Raw genomic sequence first — 21062 nt, forward strand, 5'->3', positions numbered from 1 at the left:
TCAAAAAGTACGCATCTAAATTGAACAATTTCCACATAAATCATAAGATCCAAAATAAATATATAAAAAATAATATCAACGACAGGAACAATTGCTCCTAAACAATGCCCCAGCATGTCCTGTGGTCAGGGTTATGGGAGTTGCCAGTGGTGTTCTGTTGTACAGCATTGTTTTGGTGCCTCCTGCAAGGCAGGACCCAGTGCAACCCCACCAATCCAGCTACCCTAAACCCACCTCTGGAGTTGTTGTAGTCCACAACATTGACAGGAACTTTGCAGCTACCCCTGTCTTAGTCTGTTGAACACTTCCCCCATGTTAACATCACTTGGTACACTTCTCATTTGAATTTTAAATGGAAAAGCAGCTGAGCTTCATTTCTGTGTCTCTAGTCAGACCATTGATAGGGAATGGAGCCAGAATATTATGATCATAATAGAGCTATGTTTATTTGGGCTACAAATTATAGAAAGGAGAGGCTTTCACTAGATTTTTTCCACAGAACCCTGAGTTCTTTTAAGTATTATAGCCAACTAGCTTCAAAACCCAAATGCAAATATGGGAAATAAAGTTTAATAGCCCATTAAATTCATTATCTCATGCTTCCTTGAGGTCATCACATGGCACAAATAGTCCTAGTAGTTCCATCTTCTCTGGTTCCTTTGGAAAGTTCTTTCTGTTCCTTCTCTGCTTGCTTCTTTTTTGTGTTATTCACTCATACGCTAGGTAAGATCTGAAATAGAAATACCCATATAAAAGTTTCAGCTACTATATTCCTGCTTACCCACCTCTGCTATCCCATTGCTCTTGCCATTTCACTATTGATCACCTGTTTTTAAGGTCCAAACTAGAAAAGACTGGAAAGAATTATAAATGTATGTATATTTATATTTATTCATATACAGGCAACTTCCCACTTATGCAGGGATTACATTATGGGTCCTCGCATGCATAAGTTAAATGTATGTAAGTTGGGTACACCCTCTAAAAGCCTTAATTCTAACACTAGCTTGATGGGAATTTAGAGGGGGCTAGCATTCACAAACTCATAACAATATTAAAGGGGATATATGTGGGTGCACTTGTGCTAATTCAGCATTTATTAGGAGTAATGTTAGAAAATGCAACAATATTATGTCATGGTCATCAGGTGGTTGAAATGAAATGTGACAAGAGTGTCAGTTCCAGTGTAGTAATTAAGTACTCAGTGATTCAGATCAAACTTCCTAGAATCAGTTTTCCAGTTGGCCCCATATTGATAGCAGCTCCTGGATTTTGTGATTACATGTTACACAGGTGATCTCAGCTTAGCAAAAGAGCAAACTAAATGATGGTATTTATGTCTGATTCTTACCATTAATATTAATCAGAGCCAATATGTTACTTGCCATGGGAGCTATTTGCTTCTCCCCAGGAATTTTTTCCTTTACTGAGTTTGCATACCAATATCACAAAAAAAATATGTCCTGTTGCTTCTTTCTCTTATCCTTTGGCTGAGTTGCTAAGGACATGAATGTTCACGAACATTCTGCACCATCAGAGTGAATGAGTCAGCAATTTTCTGTCTGGTCAACTTGAAGCTTCCATGATAAAACAAAATAGTTCATTTTAGAGAGAGCTTGTGCAGACCAAAGGTTGTGAGAACCAGTATGAGTATGTTGGAAAGAAGGCCTAGGAGGTAGGGTGACTGAAGAATAAATGAAACCATGGAACGAGGAGCAGGAACCTTATGAAAAGGTTGGTAGAAGAAGCATACTTGAGACAGAGAGAAAAGGGATTCTGGAGAAACCATGAGAAAGAGGATGTCATATTTCTTTAGGACAAGACGCTATGATGAGAGAGAGAGAGCAGTGTTGGTTTACCTAGTAAGCTGAACAGAGGTTTGAAATCCAGAAGGCTAAAGTGTGGATAGTGTAGGCAGCTGGCTAAAGCTATCTTGATTTTGAGGGAATTATGAGTGGGGAAGGTTGAAGAAAGGAGGAGCCAAGTTCAAAATGAATATTGAAGGAAAATAGTCAGTGAATGAGGGAGGCCAAATCCACCACTGGGAGGTAAGAGGTGGGGGGGGGGGCAGAAGTTACAGTCTTGCAGTGTTGTAAAGACAACCAAATGAATGAGTTGGCTTTCTGAGGAGTTAAATGGTTCTGGAGGTTTTTTGTCTGTTTTTGCTGAAACTGGCTAACTCTGCTTCCAGAATATTTGAACTAAACCAGCTAATTGTTTGGGCTTAACACCTCTAGTTTCCAGTAACTACATTTCTCTACTGCTGTAACAACATGCTCTACTCTGTGATCGCTTCTAGGAGATGATGTATGTCTGGAATGGTTATGCAGTGATTGGGAAGTGTCCTGACCTGACTGGCGGTATGTTGGAGTGCTTGGAAGATGCAGAAGCAGCCCTGGAAAGGAGCCCAGGTAACTCATGTCTAATTTCAGAGGGTGTGGTCCGTGAGAGATTGTGGTTGTCCGTCGAGTTGTTAGACGGTAAACCTATTAGCCCATTTTTATTTAATCAGCAAGTGGATTATGGGTCAATGAGTTGATGATACAGATGGTAGCAGTATTTTTACTATTGCTTTGGCCTCCCTTCCCCAGTTACTACCTTATTAAATTGGGGGTGGGGGAAATACTATCATATTTTTCCGTGTATAAGACTAAAAAATAATGCCAAAATTAGGGGGCGTCTTATACATGGGGCTATTTCCCCTCATTTTCTTAAATCTGAGTCCCCGAAAATAGGAGGCGTCTTATACATGGGGGCATCTTATAGACAAAAAAAATACAGTAATCACTTCCAGGAATATATTTACAACTATTTTTAGATTTGGATGTAAGTTTGGAAAGTTGACTTTTCTTGACAATAAATTGACTGCCTTCAGTCAGTCTCTGTGTTGGGAGAAGTTGACTACCCTTTAAGGATGCAGTGGTATAACTGCGTGTATGTGGGTCAGCATAGTGGGGGAGGGGGAGTTACAAGAAATAAATGACTCTGGCAGTACAAGGGACACAGGACTTTTGAACAAGATGCAAGGGGAAATATGTATGTATGTCTCAAGCAAAGCTCTTTTTTGCTTAATTATGTTTGGTTGTATTCAACATAAAACTAAGTAAGTCATTCCATCAGCACAAAAATTTCTATTTGCACAATGTTGTTGTTTGTTGTTGTTTATTAAATTTGTATACCACCCTTCATCCATAGGTCTCAGGGAAGTTCACAAGATAAAACTGCAATATAAAAGACACAAAATACATAATAAAAATAAGAACAAAAACAAGCCAATAACCCCCCCTCCCACAACACATTTAAAAGGGCATTGGATGCCAATAAGCCAAAGGTCTAGAACTTCTTCCCACCCCAATCTGGTCTAATCTGCATAGCAGATTTTGGGAGTGTACAGGTTACATGATGGAGGAGGAGAAAGTGGGAAATCCCACTGCACTTGCAGTAATCCTTCCACCCTTTGTTTTATCTTAGAAGGCTTCTGATCAGTAGCATGTTCTTGGCTGCTACATGCTAGTTCTAAACAACACTTGGTTTTATTTTTAATTGACCATTGGTTGATGACATTCTAATTTGACCAGTCTGGGATTTTTTTAAAGCTCAGATATTTATTTCAGATACACCAGTTAATGAAACCTAGCAATAAGGAATGCCTCTTTACAGCTATTGGTTTCCCCTGCCATTCTTTTTTTGTCTTCACACTTTATCAAAGGTTGGATGAAGCAAAGTTGTACTCAGAATAGATCCATCAAACTCAATGGATAACTTAGTCATATCCATTGATTTCCATGGGTCTGCTCTGAGTATAGCATTGGCAGGTGCAACGCAAAAGTTTCTTCCCAGTGCATCAAACTACATTTAGCGAAAAGGAAAAAAAAGAAAAAAAAGTGCATTGTCGCCTGGGCCTTTCTGCTGTACAGTATCTTACAAGGAAGTGCTCTCTCTGTAGGAAGTTTTGTACCTTGTGAAGTAGGACTAGATGACCATTGGGTCCCTTCCAACTTACGATTCTATGATTCTATAAGTAGCAATTGCTCTCAATGGCAATTGGAGTAAAAGGGCCACAGCAGGGTATCCTGTAAGGCTGCAAACAAGCAAGGTGCAAAGAACTGTATATAGCCAATTATCGGTCAGACATGACAAACTAATGCCCAACTGGATACTGAAACCAGATAGGAAAGTTCACTATCTTCCCAGACTCTATTTTTCGAGACACCTGTCAGCAACACCCCCCTTTTTTACTTGCATGACTAGACATTTTTTTTGCCTTTCCTCCCTTACATCATTTAGCTTTTATGTGGAGTGATTTGGGTCAAGCACACTTCATTTTCTCCTTCACCCAACAACTTTAGGTCCTCTTGTAGGCATTTGCGTGTCACTGCCTTTTATCTACAGATAGCACGGGTTAGCCAGAAGCAACCTCCTTTAATCTCTTGCTAACCAGCAGTCATTTCAGTTCAGTAAAAAAATCCCTCTCTCAAGTTTAAAGCCTATGTTACTTTGGATCCCAGCAACCATTGCCATTTCCCCCATAATTAGTGACAAGAGGCAGTAGAAACAAACAAACAAAAAACGTGGTGATTTATGGTGTATGTGTGTCACTGATGTAACTGCATATTCTCATCACACATCTGTTTTGTATTTCTTTTCAGCTTAAACTGTGCTAAACCTCAGTTGTACTATCCAATCCATTAAGCTTTCCTTAAGGATCATTGTGGAGAAATCTCAACAGGCTGATACTTAGATAACATGCAGTGGGATGGTTACTACTTTAATTATGGTCACACTTGATGTATGGCATAGGGCAGCTTTCCCCAATCTAGTGCCCTCCAGATGTTTAGGACTGCAACTTCTATTAGCACCAGCCAGCAAAGCTGTTGCAGTTCAAAATGTTTAGAGGGCACCAAGTTGGTGATTGCTGCTGCTGCTGCTGCTCTCTCTCTCTCTCTCTCTCTCTCTCTCTCTGTGTGTGTGTGTGTGTGTATTGTGATGGAAAAGTTTCTTTCTCCCCCTTTTCAAAGTTTACAAAATTGTCTCAGCTCAGCTCCCTGTTGCTTTATTTTTCAGCTACAGATTTGTTTGTTGATGATCAGTGTGTAATCAAGTTACTGAAAGGGTTGTGCTTGAAATACCTTGGCAAGATTTCAGAAGCAGAAGAACACTTCACTTACATTCACTTAAAGTAAGTGTCCTAACTAGAGAAGATGACAGTGCAATAAGAAATACTGAGCCACATCAGCTTATCAAAACCTGTGAGGATTTCTCATTGGAAAGTGATTCTATAGAGATGTTTCAAAATTTGGCGTAGTTAATGGACAACCATGCAGTTATATAATTTGTTGTACATTTCTGTATCTCACTATGTGCCTAAGTGTTGAACTTGCACCTCTGAATGTTCAGGATATAACAGAGGTCAGGATTATGCCTGTGTGGCACAGTGGAACTCAGCACTGATAGTGCTCTGTACAGAGGCAGTCTGTCAGGAGTGGGACAGCAGTAAATCACATGACATCAGTAAAGTTAACTCTTTATTCAAGAAAAGGTCAACTCAGGAGGCGAGGCCTAGTGAGCACAGCAACTCATCCCATTAAAATGGGGGGTTCCCCAACTGGCACCTCCCACAATTTCTTTGCATGCAGCCAGTCCATGACACAGGCACATCCAACCCACAAAGCAGGTTCCAGTATTCTACAAAAATCCTCAAACATTAAGGAGACCCTCCTCCTGTTCCTCTGCTGATTGACAGAAGAGTATAGGAGAGAGGCTGCCTGCATCTGCCACATGAGTGGATAAATGTGTTTTGGCCACTTTGGCCCTGCCTACCACTGCTATGCAGGCCCCAGAGGGTTGGCCAGGCCTCAGTGCAGCCTCAGGTCAAACAAGGTTAGTCATCCCCTGCCCAAGTTGAATAGAGACATAACCATCATACCACAAATTTTGCCAGAAACACAATTTAGCTGTGTCCTGGAGCACAAAAACCATGTAACCAGCCTCTGCAATATATTATATATTTGTACAAATATGCAGATGCGGATCCATAGTTATATCACACATATATGACTACAGTGGGGGTCACTTATTTAATTGGCTTCCTTAATCAGCATATCTGCCCTGACATCATGATGTCGTTTCATGCCAGTAATGTATTAACTATGCTGAGAAGTGATGAGGTCAGCACCCAGGAGATTCGGAATCTGTGGCTGATTTAGATATTGATTACAAGCTGAGGCTGAAAATGTAGAAATCCATCTGCACTTCTGGAGCCCCAGTTGTATGACCTGATGCTCTACTCTTCAAAATAGAAAATGAATGTGGGAACAGTTGCATTTCCTGTGCTTCGACCACTCCTTTACTGTCATAAAACTTTACATTGAAACAAGGGTACAGTACATGTATCTGTACACAGAATCGCCCTTACTCTGCAATTCTGTCCCCAGACTGCAAGATAATATCAATCCCAATTACAGATGAACATGGGACACTCCATGTTCTGTTATTATATGGTAAGGAAGCTATAACTGCATTGACTTGTTTCCTGAAAATTAAGTCTCTGGCTGATGGAGTCCAGCCGTCATGAGATGGCTTAGCATAGAAAAATGACACAGAAAGCCAGCAATATTTTCATGATGGTAAGGGCAGCTCCTTTCTCTGCTCTCCCCCGATTTATTCTCCTTTGTTCTCTCCAGCCGCATGGCCGTTTGCCAATGTCTCACGTTACCTCATCCGGTCAAGGCTTTTATTACACACATCACCATATAGGGTCATCACTGCCCAGAGGAAACACAACTCCATTTAAGGTCAATACATTCCAATACATTGTAAAGCTCGGAGTGCTGGTCAGCCGAGGTCAGGGGGCACCCTGCAATATTACAAGCCTCTGCTATGGCTTTATGACTCCCACATCTGGCCAAGCCTGTGATGTAACTCTGAAAGCCCCATGTGCAGGTGCTTGTAGGTATTATGTTCAAGTAAGGATCTTGAGGAGCCTGAGTGATGCCATACAAGAATGGCCATGGGATGTACTTCGGTGCCAAAAATGTAGATTATTTAACAACCTAGGATACATTGAAACAATGTGAATCATTCGTGTCAGCACCAAGTGACTTTATTATTTGATTGTAGATAAAGCTGTTGTTGTTCATTAATTGCTATTTCTTCTTTAAAGTGAAAAGAAGATAAAGTATGATCATTATTTAATTCCAAATGCACTGCTTGAACTTGCTTTATTATACCTGGACCAAGACAGAAGAGAAGATGCTGTGAAGATCCTGGAGAGAGCAAAGTAAGCCTAAAATAAATACTTGATTATTAGAACTAGATAGAGCAGGGGGCTGAAACAGTGGTAGTTATCTAAGTGGAGTATTGCAGAGTTCCGTCCTGGTCCCCTTGTTATTCAGCATCTGTCTAAACAACTTGGACAAAGGAATTGAGGGGATACTCATCAAATTTGCAGATGGCATCAAGCTGGGTGTGGTAGCCAATGCCACAGAAGACAAAAGCAGGAATCAATGTTGCCTTAACAGATTGGAGAATTGGGCCAAAACTTAACACACTGAATTTCAATAGGGACAAATTTAAGGTTCTACACTTAGATAGGAATATGGCATGAGTTTTGTATGCTTGTGTAATACTTTTCTTGAATATTCCTTTCTTCCAAACGTTTTCTCTGTGGAAAAAGAGAAATATTAATGTTGTCATTTATCCTGAGCTTGTTTTCTAAATTACTTAAGAATCTATTTCCTCCCCTCTTTAGCCAGTAGGGGGAGAATAAGTGACTAACATGGAGCAGGGGAGAGCCAATGGGCTTGGGGAAGAGAATGTGATCATGCTGACTCTTTAACAAGGCTTGCTAAAAAATATGGGGGTGGGGGAACCAAGACTTGCTTTAGCTGACCTAAATCTACATACTAGCACAACCCAGGTTCTGAGACAGAAGAGAAGCCAATAAAAGCAGCTGTAAACAAACACACACCCTAATTCTGTCTTCATAGGTTAAAAATAACAGGTGCAATTCAGGTACTTTTTTCAACACTGATTGTGGGTTAAAAAAATACACGCTGCATTTTGGAGACTACTAATTTTGCTATCACAAAATGGATTATAAGATAAATAATGTAAAACTGAAAATCTGGATTCTTTTCTAGTTGTACCCAGTGGTGCCTTAAGAGTTAGCAGGAAGTACCTGATTTTTCTTCTTCCACCATACCCCATAGTGTTCTGGAGCATCCACTTCAACCCTCTAAAGCATCCTTGAAGGGGGGGCGGGGGCTACCAGTGAAAACTAGTTATTTCATATTGCACAAACAAAAGTGCTCTCTACTAGTAAAAAGTCAGAATTGGATACCCTTCTTTAAACACCTCACATTGTATGTGTACTATACCAAGCTTTTTATGTTAAGTTTCTAAATATGTTCACTTTCTCACTTTAAAAACTGCCATATCTATAGGACTTGATCATATCAAGGCCAACCTGTCTAGAAAAATAAACACCAAGCTTTATCATATTATTAATTAATTGAATGAACTTAATGTAGAGTTGAAAATAAAATTCTAGGGCCTAATACGTTAAATATTTTGTGTCTTGCTGCATTCACCACTGAAGCTACCTTCTTAGCTCCTTGCAGTGGTATCTAGGAAGACGTATGAGACGCTTTTGTTGTGTGAGATCCCTGCCCATTTCTCCATTTTCCTGGCTGCTGTAAGCAGGGAAACTTGTAATGTGATGACACTGCATCCCATTATAATTACTCCTAAATGAGATTGTAAGGCGTGCACTTCCTATGGGGATGCTACTTTCAGCAGTGGTGCTGTGGCCTACACAATATGAATCCTGACAGAGCCAAAATGAGGTATTGGCTAGTGTGCTGAACTTGGGTTACAAAGTTCTATAGTCTAACTGCAGCATTCAGGTAAAACTCTCAGGTTAACTCTTGGGTCCCTGCCGAGGCCCCTTGCCATTCCAAGTTTTCTTCTAAGTTTGTTTAAGATTTAAGTTTGTTTATTTTTACCTTGGGCAGCAACTGGGCTGGCTGAAAAGACAAGCTGTCCTGTCTTCCTTTAATGTCTCTGGGTCCGTAGTGCAAAAGCATTTTTAATAGGAAAGGAAGAGTAGCGGGGGTGGGCACGGCTAGTGGCCAGTCAGCTTTGGGGGTGGAGGTGTTTTGCATGTTCGTTGGGGTGCTCTCTTTGAGCATCATCAGTTTGTTCTTGTGAAATGGACATTTTGTGATGCCCATGACATCTGTTTTCCAAATGTTCTCCTGGGCCCAAAAAAAGTTTGGGATCCCTGACCTCACCCATTAGACTGTTGCAAGGATGAAGTGGATAATACCTGTGTATCCACTGAGTGCCTTGAAGCTGTCTCTGTGACAGAGTGTATGCTTTGCATGAGGATTCAGTCCAAAGCATCTCCAGTTTAAAGGGGCACTTAGATTGCAAGGCTGTGAAAGATCTCTGCCTGGGATCCTGGTGAGCCTCAGTCAATCAAGACAGATAATATTGCACTAGACCAATAGCTTGAATTTTGTATAAGGTGCTTCATACATTGATTGGGTTTATGTTTTTTGATAATACTTTGCAGTATTGCTTAAATCTCTTATTTTTGTATTTATGTACTCTCTGGGTTTATTTTGTATTGAGGAGGAAGATAGTTTAGATTTCTTTTCTCACTTTATACTCACCATAAATGAGCAACAAAGTGTTGCCTTCGTGTGTGTGTGTGTGTGTGTGTGTGTGTGTGTGTGTGTGGATCCTGAACTTTAGATTTCTTCATTTTTTGCATAATGGACACTTACCGGTAATATAGACTTGCTGTTTTGTTTTCTGGGATGGGGGGCAGGGATGAGTAAGCATACATTTTCCAGGGAAATGTTAAGACTTGGAACTACAAAGAGATGCATTGTCCTGTTGTCTGTGTCTCTATTTCAGAGGAAGCAATGAAGACATTTGTGAATTAAGTTTGGTTTTTCTACCTTCGCTTTGTAAAAATTGTTCTTTTAAATATTGCAATACAATGATGATGGGGAGGTGCAATATTTAAGTGCCTATCACAATATATATCTGTTTTGTTTTAGGCAAAATTATAAGAATTATTCCATGGAAACAAGAACACACTTCAGAATTCAAGCTGCTTTGCACCAAGCCAAATTGTCTCCAGAAAATGGTGTTCTGGAAGCGGAGGTTTCATGTTAACTGTTAAAAAAGAAATCTTGTTTGGTATGTAAACTGCCACAAGAGGACATTACAGGCAATAGTTTTAAGGTGGCCTTTGTCAAGTTTAGCACAAAACGTATTTAATTTAAAAATACAGAGGGGTTAACAAACCAGTATTTCATTCCACGACTGTTTATAATATATACAAATGTGACTTACTTTCTTTATAAGTTTTTTAAATAAGATTTTCATGTTCGTTAATTTGGCAATGAATATTTAAATGGATGAAATCATGAATTCTATAGAGTTGCTGACAAATACCTTGATCACACTTGGTTATGAATATAACGTTTATTTTCTACATAGACTGAATTTTTAAAACTACTTTTTAAATGAGGTAATAATTTTCCTGATAGAAGGAACAACCAATTAATAACCTTTGATTCAGGTTTAATATTATAATGTACTGTTCCTTAATCTCGCTTTCATTTTTCTCTCTTCTAATGTATTCTATTTTGCTAACACTCAAGATGCCAACGAATTACCAATGCAGGCAAAATCCAGTTGCAACGTGCTGATGCTTACCAGTTTGAAAGAGTTATCAATGTTGAAATAGCCAAAGAACCAAAGTAAATAAACCGGAATCTCTCTCTGATGCAAAAGTCCCGTTTAGACTGCATTAAGAAAACTGGAGTCTTTCAAGAAGTTTAGTGTTGGTTTATTCTTTTTGTTGAGCAGCGCACGGTTATTTGATTTCCCCCCTAAAGTGGCATATGATTTGGAACAGGGATTGCCAGCATGGTGCCCTCCAGCTCTTGGGACTCAAGCTCCCATCAGTCTCAGCCAGCATAGCCAATGGCCAGGGATGATGATGCAACATCAAGCTGCCAAGTTGTCTACTGCTGTTTTAATATTCTACTGGAGGCATTGTGAACATTCATAAGCCATTTTACAGTACAGGATTTTTTGAACTGGAGCATGTCCAGTTTCGATTAGCCATATCATTTGGGAGAGTGTTAATCATGCAGTTCTTCCTCCTTAACTAGCTGCTGGAACTTTTTTGGGGGGGGGGTCTGCTAGAGATTTAGAGAGCACCAATGCCTACTTTGGCAGATGGCTGGATTCACTCCCCTTCTTACCAAACAATTGATTGGCTACATCAGTGGCTACTATTTTGATAGGACTGCACATACTGATCAGCCCCTCTGTGGTACTACAGAATGCCCATAGGTTCTGGAAGTCACCAATTTCCTGGAGCAGGGTTAGAAGCTACATTGCAGAAACAATGTACCCACTATAGATTTAAGGTGGCAGGAAGTTTGACACATTCTGTTGTACAGTAGAGGGATGATTTGTTACTGCATTTCTGTTACTTGCAGGACTTTGTTATGGAGTGTGTCAAATAGATTTGTGTCATTTCAAATTTCACCTTTCTTTAGTTTCAGTAGAGAACTGAAAACATAGATTTCACATGTGGCTGATTTCTCTCAATGCAAAACTAATATATACCAGAGAACCCTTTCGCTGAGTAGGCATTATTAATCTTTTCTCAATACAGTATACTAAAGACTGTTTATATTGGATGCAGAATATGTGTACAGTGCAACTATAAAAAGCACAAAATCAGCTAGCTGTTCTTTGTATTTTTGTTGTATGTATCATGTCTTCCCTCATACTCTCCTTCCCCTTCTTTTCAAAATACCCTTCTTACTGAATAGACTTCCAGCAGTATTCAGGAAAACCTAATTGTTGCATTGGAGACTGTTTGAAATCAATGGAAATGACAGCTTGGACATAAGTAAATCCTAATGAGTTCAGTGGAATTTACTGTTAATTTTGGATGTATAAGATGATAACAGTATAGTTCCATAATTCCATTGTTTTTAATAGAACTTATAGGCAAGTAACTTTTGAAAGTTATGCCTATTCAGGAAACTAAACTAAACTTGAATGTTCTGTTGAAATTGATGAAGGTTGTGCAGGAGAATTGCTTTATAACTTCTAATAGTATTAAACACATATTTAATACATACTTAAGCGTAAGGTTAGAGGTGATGTTGCTTAAACTACAATCTGAAAAACATTGTTTTTGTAGAATAATTTGGGAAGTTTTGTAGATTCACCTAATTGTCATAGATTTTTGTGTATTTCATCCCTTGTTCACATCCTCTTAACACCCAGCAATAAAGAAAGCTTAATGGTCTGTTGAATTGCTAATGTCCCATTAGATTTTTTTTTAATTTTACAGTAGGTACAACATATTAAATAGTGCACCCAATGTTCTATTACAGGTGCTTATGCAATATTTTTGTCAAATTTCAGTGGTCTTCCTTTGTTACCAAACAAACTCATTCTACCTATTTAAACTTGTTGCGTTCCCCCTGAAAGATCCAATTCACAATTTGGCGGTTTTCATGGAGGAACAGGCAAGTTCTTTCATATATGGTGCTCTGTTTTGCATTAACTGTTGGTGTTTTAATGTCATAATGTTTTCATTTTTTTCCATTTGGAAAAAAAATAAAAAAATAATGTTATAATGCCTTTATTTTGCAGTGTTGTTTTGCCATGAAACATGGCATATAAAGAAATAATTTACTTTCCATGTAATGTACAACTCATATTTACAATAGTTTGTTTTAGCCAGAGGATCATACGATAGAGTTTTAGAACAAAAGTTAAACTTAAATCTATCCAGTGCTGCTTTTCTATTAAAAAAAAATGTTTAGGGGGTACTCTCATTTTCCTATTCATATTAAAATACTGCTCCTCAGTGAGGCCAAACTTAGGAGTATGCATACCTCTCGCCCCCCCCCCCCCCGAAAAAAAGCACTGAATATGTTAAGAAGCTATGAGGGTTTAAAATCAATTTATATAAAATTGGTTTGGTATTTGAGTAAAAGGCCACAAGGCAACACAAATATAAGCACAACTCTATACTCTTAAGGGCACTTAATTCTGTATTTAGCATGTTCTTTTGAAAGTCTCTTACAGTCTTAACCCTTTAATATTTTAATAAATAGCTTAATAAAAAGTAGAAGGTTTGTGAAATTAAGTTGGGAAAACCAGTTCCAACTCACTTTCTCATAACATTCCCTGCCTCTGTCTTTTGGAAAAAATCTTGGGAACAAACAACAATGAACAAGAAAAAGGTGTTTAAAAAGTGTTCATTTGTCGATTTAACAATCCAAGGTAAAAGAAGAAAAGTCTGGCTATAATACTTGACAAGATAGACATCAACATATATGGAAAACAACAGGTGGAATGATAAGAAAGGTAGTATGATTTACTACTGAAAATATTGCACAACTTCATATTTTTCTTTCTCAGATTTACTTCCTGTAATTAAGAATAGCTGAATTAAAGGAGGGGAACTGGAAAAGGTTTGCAATATAAATGCAAATCAACCCAAGACTGTATACTGCTAGTTACTTTCTTCCAACAGTGCACCATTTATACTTTAACAATCATCCCAATCCAGCAGTCTTTTGCAGGTATGTCGATTCTGATGCAAACACTGAAGTCCTCCCAGCCTTTGCTCTTTTCACTTACAAGGGCAATTTGGAGTATGCCCGAGTCTGCCTTGTCCAACAAAACAAAGAGGAAAGGCTGCTTGCATAGGTGCTGTGTATACACCACTACACACCATGGATATGGAAGGCATTTGAATGGAAATAGTCTACAGTGTCTTATACAGCATCTTCCACAGGTTAGTGGATACTTTTGCATTCTGCCAACTAATCCTGTAGAAATTATTTTACATGTAATTGCTCTATTCTATAGCATTGGGGGAGGAATTCCACATTGTGCTCTTCTGATCTTACCGTCAGCCCAAGCATTTCAGCTTGCCAGATGGAACAAGCCTCCCTCTCCTCCCCTTGCATGCTGTTCTGTGGGGTCTCCTGACACACATCCAGAGCCAATTTCAGGAAGCATGGGGTGAGGAGAGGGGCGAAAGCCCTGTTGCATAAGTCCTTGTGTACAGCTTCCGCTGATGGAATTTGTTAGGTGAATGCTTACAGTCTGCAGTGCTTATACTGTAGACATAGTCTTCAGTGCAGTAGTTGTTTACATACAGTTTCTTCGAATCATGTAGCCAAAACAATCAGAACAGTCCTTGATACATTGCCTGCATCTCATGCTAAACTAAGACGTTTCAACATATTGGCTTTAAGTCAAAAGTATAAAGGTCACATTAAAGAATGTTTTAAGAGAACAAAACTCCACATCCTAAGTGGATTTTTTTTTTACAACTACCCTCTCTGCAAGACTGCATCTATCAAGTACATCACTTTTGTTTTTAGTTTCATAAATTTAAATACGTGGAACAGCCCTTACCAGCCGTAGGATCACTAACTTGATCAGTTTTATGTAATTATTTGCCAAATATGAATTTTGCATATAAAACATAAAATATAGAATATTTTAATATCTGCCGATAGACTGCTATACCAACCAAAAGAATACCAAAGGTACACTTAATACACAGAGACCGAGACACAGTATGGTCTTGAGAATCTAAGAACTACAAAAACAAGAGATGCAGTATTTTTTTTATATGATCCAAGATGAATTTTTTTAAAAAGAATGCATCCCCAACAAATTGTGTTTTTGAGATGCAGGGTAATCTTTATCTTGTCTTCATCATGCTCCATTTTAACTTAATAAATGTAAGATCAATTTTAGTATTTGAATTCTACACTCTGTTTAGAAAGAAAATGATGAAAGGAAACACTAGAAAGGCAAATACTGGTTTGTGTTGGTTTTCTTTTAATATTGTCACATTAAAATGTCTCATATAGAAAAAAGTGCATCTCAAGTTTGCTTACAAGCTAGGAGATCTTCTCAAAGTCCACATAATCCTAACTGCAAACAAAATATAGCACTTTTATAACATGTTATAAATAAACTGGTTTTCAAGCATAGAGCCAGCCCCAAAATAAGAATACACTATTTTAGAAGACCTAAGGCAAAATGGATTCCATTTCCAATGAATAAAAAAACTGTGCAAACAAGCTTGAAACTATTTTTGTGCCAGTGTTATAAAATGTAGCTTTTTTTGTAAATAGAGCATTGACCCAAATACCAGGAACTTGTGAAGCAATCTGAACAAAAAATGCAGTTTTCTTTAGGACAAAGGATACTCCAGCATCCCTTTCTCCTTTTTAGCGCACGCTCTCTCACACACACACTCACCCCCCCCCCAATAGTATTCTTGTCATTCATCTCAAAGAAGCTTGAACAGGAAACTTCCTGGTGGGCTGCATCCACACAATTTAATTTTTAACATATTTTATTATTCACACAGTTCTTCTGTATGGGTGTGCTAACAGGCTTTCTTAAGGAGCAACTATTTGTAAGCACTGGATCAAGGCTTTACATAAAAATAATTTCCTACTTTTTCTATAGTCTATAAATGTGTTTCTTCTTCCTTCCCTCCCTCCCTCCCTCTGTCTGCTATTCAGGATATTTCTTTATTCTTAAGAAATGAGATTTTATTGTGCATGATTTTGTTTCCTAATCCTTGGTTCTTTGGGCAGATGGCAAAGGATCAAACCCTTTTAAAGTGGATGGTTTCCTTGACAGGTCAGAAGAGAAGCTCTGGCTCAGTTAGTCTCGTAGGAGGACAACAGTGCTGCATCAACTGGCTCCATGCAGGAAGGACACGTGAAAGATCTCATCAACCAGTCATCTATACAGTCCAGGTGGTAAATATGCATGCATGGCAGGAATCTGATAGGGTCCCCGTAAACAAAGTCCATCATACAGATCACACATCTAGAAAGGAAAAAAGGAAACAAGATGGAGAGAATCTGAACTCAGCTGAAATATTAACCTGCCCACCTCTCACCAAAACATAAGGGGAAATGCTTGTTGCTGAAGCACCCGTCCGCTAAAACAAATAGATTAGCCAAAACTTATTAACATTTAAAATTTAGAGATGTAGAACTTTCCTAAATAATTTTGAATATTCTTTGGTTTTACTATTATTGATTCCTATGTTTGCTTATAAAACCATACTTTTTGCAGGGGTTTCATATCCACAAGTTGCTAAGTAATAGAATAAGTGAATGGAAACTGCACTTGCTTATATCTGATGCAGCACCTAAAATTAATCTATAGTTTTAATATAAAACTACTTTGTTTTTATTTTTTATTTCTACATTTTATCTCACAGGGAACATGCATGTGTTATGCCTAATGCCTAAAGAGTGATTGTATATGCAGTCTGAGGCAATACTGCAAGTGTTCCTCCTCATCAGGTTACAACACTGATGAAAACAGCTACACTCAAATTCTCTGGGTGGCTAGCTTGTGTGCAGGTTTGGGGTAAACAGAAATAGGGGTCTGGAATTACATGTCGCCTATTGAAACAGCATTTTATATTTAAGAAATCACTCATCCAAAAAATGCACTAACAAGCATCTACGCCATTAGTGGCTGCAGATGTATAATACTTACCGTATTTTTCGCACCATAGGACGCTCCGGACAATAGGACGCACCTTGTTTTAGAGGGGGGAGAACAAGGGAAAAAAATTATTCCGCTCTCTGCCCAGCGCCCCTTCAGCGAAGTGGCAGGAGGCGCTGCGCAGAGAGTGGGAGAATTTTCCCCCTCTTGTTTTCCCGCTCTAAAACAAGGTGCCGTTTAAGGTGCGTTCAGGCGGCTACCTTGGAAGCCTGGAGAGCGAGAGGGGTCGGTGCGCACCGACCCCTCTCGCTCTCCAGGCTTCAGGTTCCTTTCGACCTGCTCTTTGGGGCTGGCGGGGGGAAGCCCACCACCAGCCCCAAAGAGCAGGTCAGGGAGCAGCGGAAAGGCGTAGCGGAGAGGCTGCTGCCATAGTCACGCGTCACTTCTCCAGCTGGGAGAGGGTCGCGGGGGGCTGCTTTAGCCCCGCGCGCGCTCTCCCGGGTGCAGAGGTGACGCGCGCCTATGGAGGCTCCTGCCATAGACGCGCGTCACCTCTCCAGCCGGGAGAGGGTCGCGGGGGGCCGCTTTAGCCCCGCGCGCGCTCTCCTGGGTGGAGAGGTGACGTGCGCCTATGGAGGCTCCTGCCATAGGCGCGCGTCACCTCTCCAGCCGGGAGAGGGTCGTGGGGGGCTTCCTTAGCCCCCCGCGCGCTCTCCCGGGTGGAGAGGTGACGCGCGGGTATGGAGGCTCCTGCCATAGCCGCGCGTCACCTCTCCAGCCGGGAGAGGGTCGCAGGGCTATGGCGTCTTCGCTCCATAGGACACACACACATTTCCCCTTCATTTTTGAAGGGGAAAAAGTGCGTCCTATAGAGCGAAAAATACGGTACATGATTTTCTATGGTGGTGAAAATCCAGTTTATAAAGTGAGGGGAGTATGGGCTGGGATTGTTTTGACATTAATGTCACGTGGAATGCATGAAAAAATTAGCATGCATGAGCAGCACTAATTCTACAATAAATTACTGTCTGGAAGCAGTCTATGTCAAAAAGGTTCTGAAGAAGACTGAGAATATGTGTGTTTTCAGTAGTGGCACAACCTTCCCCTGGTAGCATGAACAACTACATCTTTGTGGTTCCTTATCACTGCAAGATAATTCTTATTCAGCAAAGCCCGTGGTGGATTTGCTTAACTTTTTCTGATCTATGAGATTTTTCTTCTATCGTATTTTGTGGATTTTTCTGATGTTTTCACATATTGCATTATCTAATTTCTTCTTTGCAACAATTATTCTGATGAGACGCAACTTACACATTGATGAAAACTGATAAGTAATTGCTTTTAGTGCAGCTATTTCATGTATTTACCGTATTTTTTGCCCTATAGGACGCACTTTTCCCCTCCAAAAATGAAGGGGAAATGTGTGTGTGTCCTATGGGGCGAATGCAGGCTTTCACCGAAGCCTGGAGAGCGAGGGGGGTCAGTGCGCACCGACCCCTCTCGCTCTCCAGGCTTCAGGAAGCTATCTGCTAGCCGTGGGAGACGCAGCTCTCCCACGGCTAGCGGAGTGCTTGCCTGCACCCAGAAGCTTGGGGCGCGATGAGCTCAGCACGCCCCAAGCTTCGGGTTTCGCGCAGTCCTCCACGAGCCGTGGGAGAGCCCCCACCCCAGCCCCGCCCCAGCCCCACACCTGGGGGGGAAATAAAGAAAAAAATTTTTATTTCCCCCCAAAAAAACTAGGTGCATCCTATGGGCCGGTGCGTCCTATGGAGCAAAAAATACGGTACATAAGTGATGTTACCACAAAAAATGGCACTTACTCTCTGATCTTTTTCTCAGAACCATCTCTTCCTGGATCATAGACTCCTTTCGGCAGGTGCTGTATAAGGCCTATTCGCTGTGCTATCCTAATTTGTTCCTCTTCTGTAAGCTGGGTTGCTAGGCGGGTCTGGCTGGGAGTTGGATGGTAAACTGGAACTGGAACCTGTTCCTAAAATTAAAAGAAAGAAAATGAAAACAAATGCATTTGCCTTGTCAGTTTTAAATTAATGATAGAAATGGACTTCACAGTATATGGAAATTTAAACCTCTTTCTTTCTGGGAGGAAATGTGTGTAACACTTCATTCTCCTTTTTAGTCTTATAAGCCATAAAATGGGGCAAACTGCAGTGCCATCATGGCTGGGAAGCTGGCATGGATCTATTTTAGGATGTTCTCTGCACAGACAATTTGACTTTTGTTTCCATTAGTTGCCTATGGATTAGTTAAAACAAATGCATAAGTATGACATGAGAATTGGAAAATTATGCTTGCAGGCTGGCTAACTGATGAGCATATGGCCTGCCAATACAGAGAAAATTATATATTTTAACTATTACTTGACATCAATCTCATCATCTGCTTAAAGCAAACAGTAACTTGATGTTGTAAGTTAGCTTCATAGAAATGAAAAGTAACAGAACACTCAAACATCTGCAATACTGAAGGTTTTTGAATACCCTTGTGCCCAGACAATACAACTAGTTCTATTTAAATGGAAAAAACACCACATACACACACATTTTAAAAGTTTAAGTGAAAGTCTCTATAAAATCTCCAGGCACATTTATTGTAGCAATATCTCAAATACATACTCCTTTTTGTGTGGTGTTAGTGCAGCTACATCACCCGGCTAAGGTGTGCCATCTCAACAATCACAGGTACGGGGGTCATTTGCACAACCACATCAATGTAGTTTCGGTGTTGAGAGACAACTGTGTTGCCACAAAGCAACAGAAGAGCTGCACGTGGGCAAGGATAAAATGCACCCTCTGTGCAATTATGATTTTTAGCTGACTCACTGTGGGCTGCATTTTTTGTTTTCTTCCATCCATACCCAGTATGTATGCACACTGTGAATAATCACATAATCTATCTGAACACACTGCATTAGCACACATATAACACTCAGCATCTTCTATACCGAACAGCCAACTCCTCAGAACAGTTCCTGTAAAAGGCTCCCCTTTGATTCACCCCTCTTCCCACAGGTATTTATGCTTTATGTAAATGGCAGGTTACCATGCAGTGATTTTTTTAAAGACCAATTACTAATGGAAGGGATTCCTAGTTTCACTTAATCCCCGACGCCCCCCCCCCAAAGCTATGAACAAATGGATACATGAGAGCTGCCAGATGGACATCTGTTAATCTTCAGCAGAAGGCGCTTACGGACTGTAAAATGGAGACTTCCCATTCCACTTTTCTTTGTGCCCTTCATTTATCATCCAGAAGGCCTTGTTTATCCTTGGACAATTAGTGTATGTTATTTCACAGGGGTGTAACTACTGAGTATCTTCCATCCCTTTTTGCAAATAAGAAAACAAATAAAAGAACAGCAATATTCAATAATAAGGTGAAACTGGATGCAATGGGAGCAGGTCTGTGCATTTTGCAGCATGTCAGCCATATTTGCATGTCACACTAAGCCAAACCATGGCTTAGTGCAAACATGCTGGTTTGCGAGGAGTAGATTTTGCTCCTCCCTGGTCTTTTTAGGTGATAGATGGGTGGCAGCCCAGCCAAGCCAAGCTTTGGCTTAGCATGTTGTACAGACCCACAACTGTGATAAGAGCTCTCCTCCTTAACCATGTTTTGGGGTTACCGGTTGTGGTTAAGGGGAGACCTTATCTACAATCCTGGATGCAATGGCATTAAATGGCAAATGTGGATTCTATGTAAGAAGTTACATGGGGGGTGGGGGGAGCAAGTATAAAGTAACACATGATAAGGTAAAAAAACAAAACCACTTCACAATTATGCTAATTGGCAACTGACTAGGAAAGAGATATTGGGCTTAGGGGAACTAGATCAATGAAAATGCTAACCCAGTGTGCAGCAGCTATGAAAATTAGAATCCCATGAAAGAAAGGGATTGAAAATAAAATTGCTTATATCATAATACTACCATTATACAAATACTATGTTCAAGTTCTGCTTGCCATACCTAAAAAAAGGATATCATTGACCTGAAAAAAGTGCTAAATTGAGAACCAAAATGTTTTGGGGGCTGGAGAGGAAAGGTTATGTTAAACATGTTGCTTTAGTAGGGAAAGTGAGTAAAGGGTGCAGGAAGAGAAATGATAGAGGTATATGCAATTATGTGTGGTATGGGGGAAAGTTGATAAAGAGCAAACTTCATAGCATGCATAGTTAATGTTAAATTTTCTAGTGTTAAGAAAGAGGTTAAATTATGAAAAATAATAAAGACTCTTCAAGTGGCTAGTTCAGCCATCCACAGCCAGGTGCTCTCCTGGATTTTTGGACTACAATTCCCATCAGCTCCAGCCAGCATAACCATTAATAATGATATTATAATACTTTGAAAAGAGGTCAGTGGTAGCTGGGAAACTACTAATCCTTGGATAAAGATAATCTGAAGATTACTTTATTCCGTTTAATAAATTGATACAATATTCAACATGATTTATATTAAAAAATCAGAAAATATTCTAATTGCTGTTCAA

At 39.9% G+C, this 21062-nt stretch overlaps 2 protein-coding genes and 1 long non-coding RNA gene across 6 annotated transcripts in view; 1 reads left to right on the top strand and 2 right to left on the bottom strand.

Annotated features, from left to right (window-relative positions):
* The window catches only part of TTC39A (tetratricopeptide repeat domain 39A), a 56476-nt gene extending 43515 nt beyond the window's left edge, over positions 1 to 12961 (top strand). For all 4 annotated transcript variants that reach the window (XM_083619588.1, XM_083619590.1, XM_083619589.1 and 1 more), the window contains exons 15-18: positions 2300 to 2411; positions 5065 to 5179; positions 7163 to 7279; positions 10071 to 12961. In XM_083619588.1, the coding sequence (XP_083475714.1) occupies positions 2300 to 2411; positions 5065 to 5179; positions 7163 to 7279; positions 10071 to 10188 (462 nt within the window). In that variant the 3' untranslated portion in view covers positions 10189 to 12961. The remainder of the gene's footprint in view (positions 1 to 2299; positions 2412 to 5064; positions 5180 to 7162; positions 7280 to 10070) is intronic.
* Positions 5190 to 10064, bottom strand: LOC310765084. Its single transcript, XR_014549428.1, has 3 exons — positions 9792 to 10064; positions 6899 to 7663; positions 5190 to 6545 (listed from the first exon to the last, which is right to left on the bottom strand). It is a non-coding gene; the product is annotated as an uncharacterized lncRNA (long non-coding RNA).
* A 336-nt stretch (positions 12962 to 13297) lies between the features above and the next one.
* Positions 13298 to 21062, bottom strand: part of RNF11 (ring finger protein 11) — a 29666-nt gene continuing 21901 nt past the window's right edge. Inside the window, exons 2-3 of the mRNA XM_083619627.1 lie at positions 18378 to 18547; positions 13298 to 15924 (exon numbers count right to left, since the gene is read on the bottom strand). Coding sequence (XP_083475753.1) covers positions 15753 to 15924; positions 18378 to 18547 — 342 coding nt within the window. The 3' untranslated portion in view covers positions 13298 to 15752. The remainder of the gene's footprint in view (positions 15925 to 18377; positions 18548 to 21062) is intronic.

This window comes from Podarcis filfolensis (assembly GCF_964270895.1).
Source record: "Podarcis filfolensis genome assembly, chromosome: 6".
In the NCBI taxonomy this organism is placed as follows: Eukaryota; Metazoa; Chordata; class Lepidosauria; order Squamata; family Lacertidae; genus Podarcis; species Podarcis filfolensis.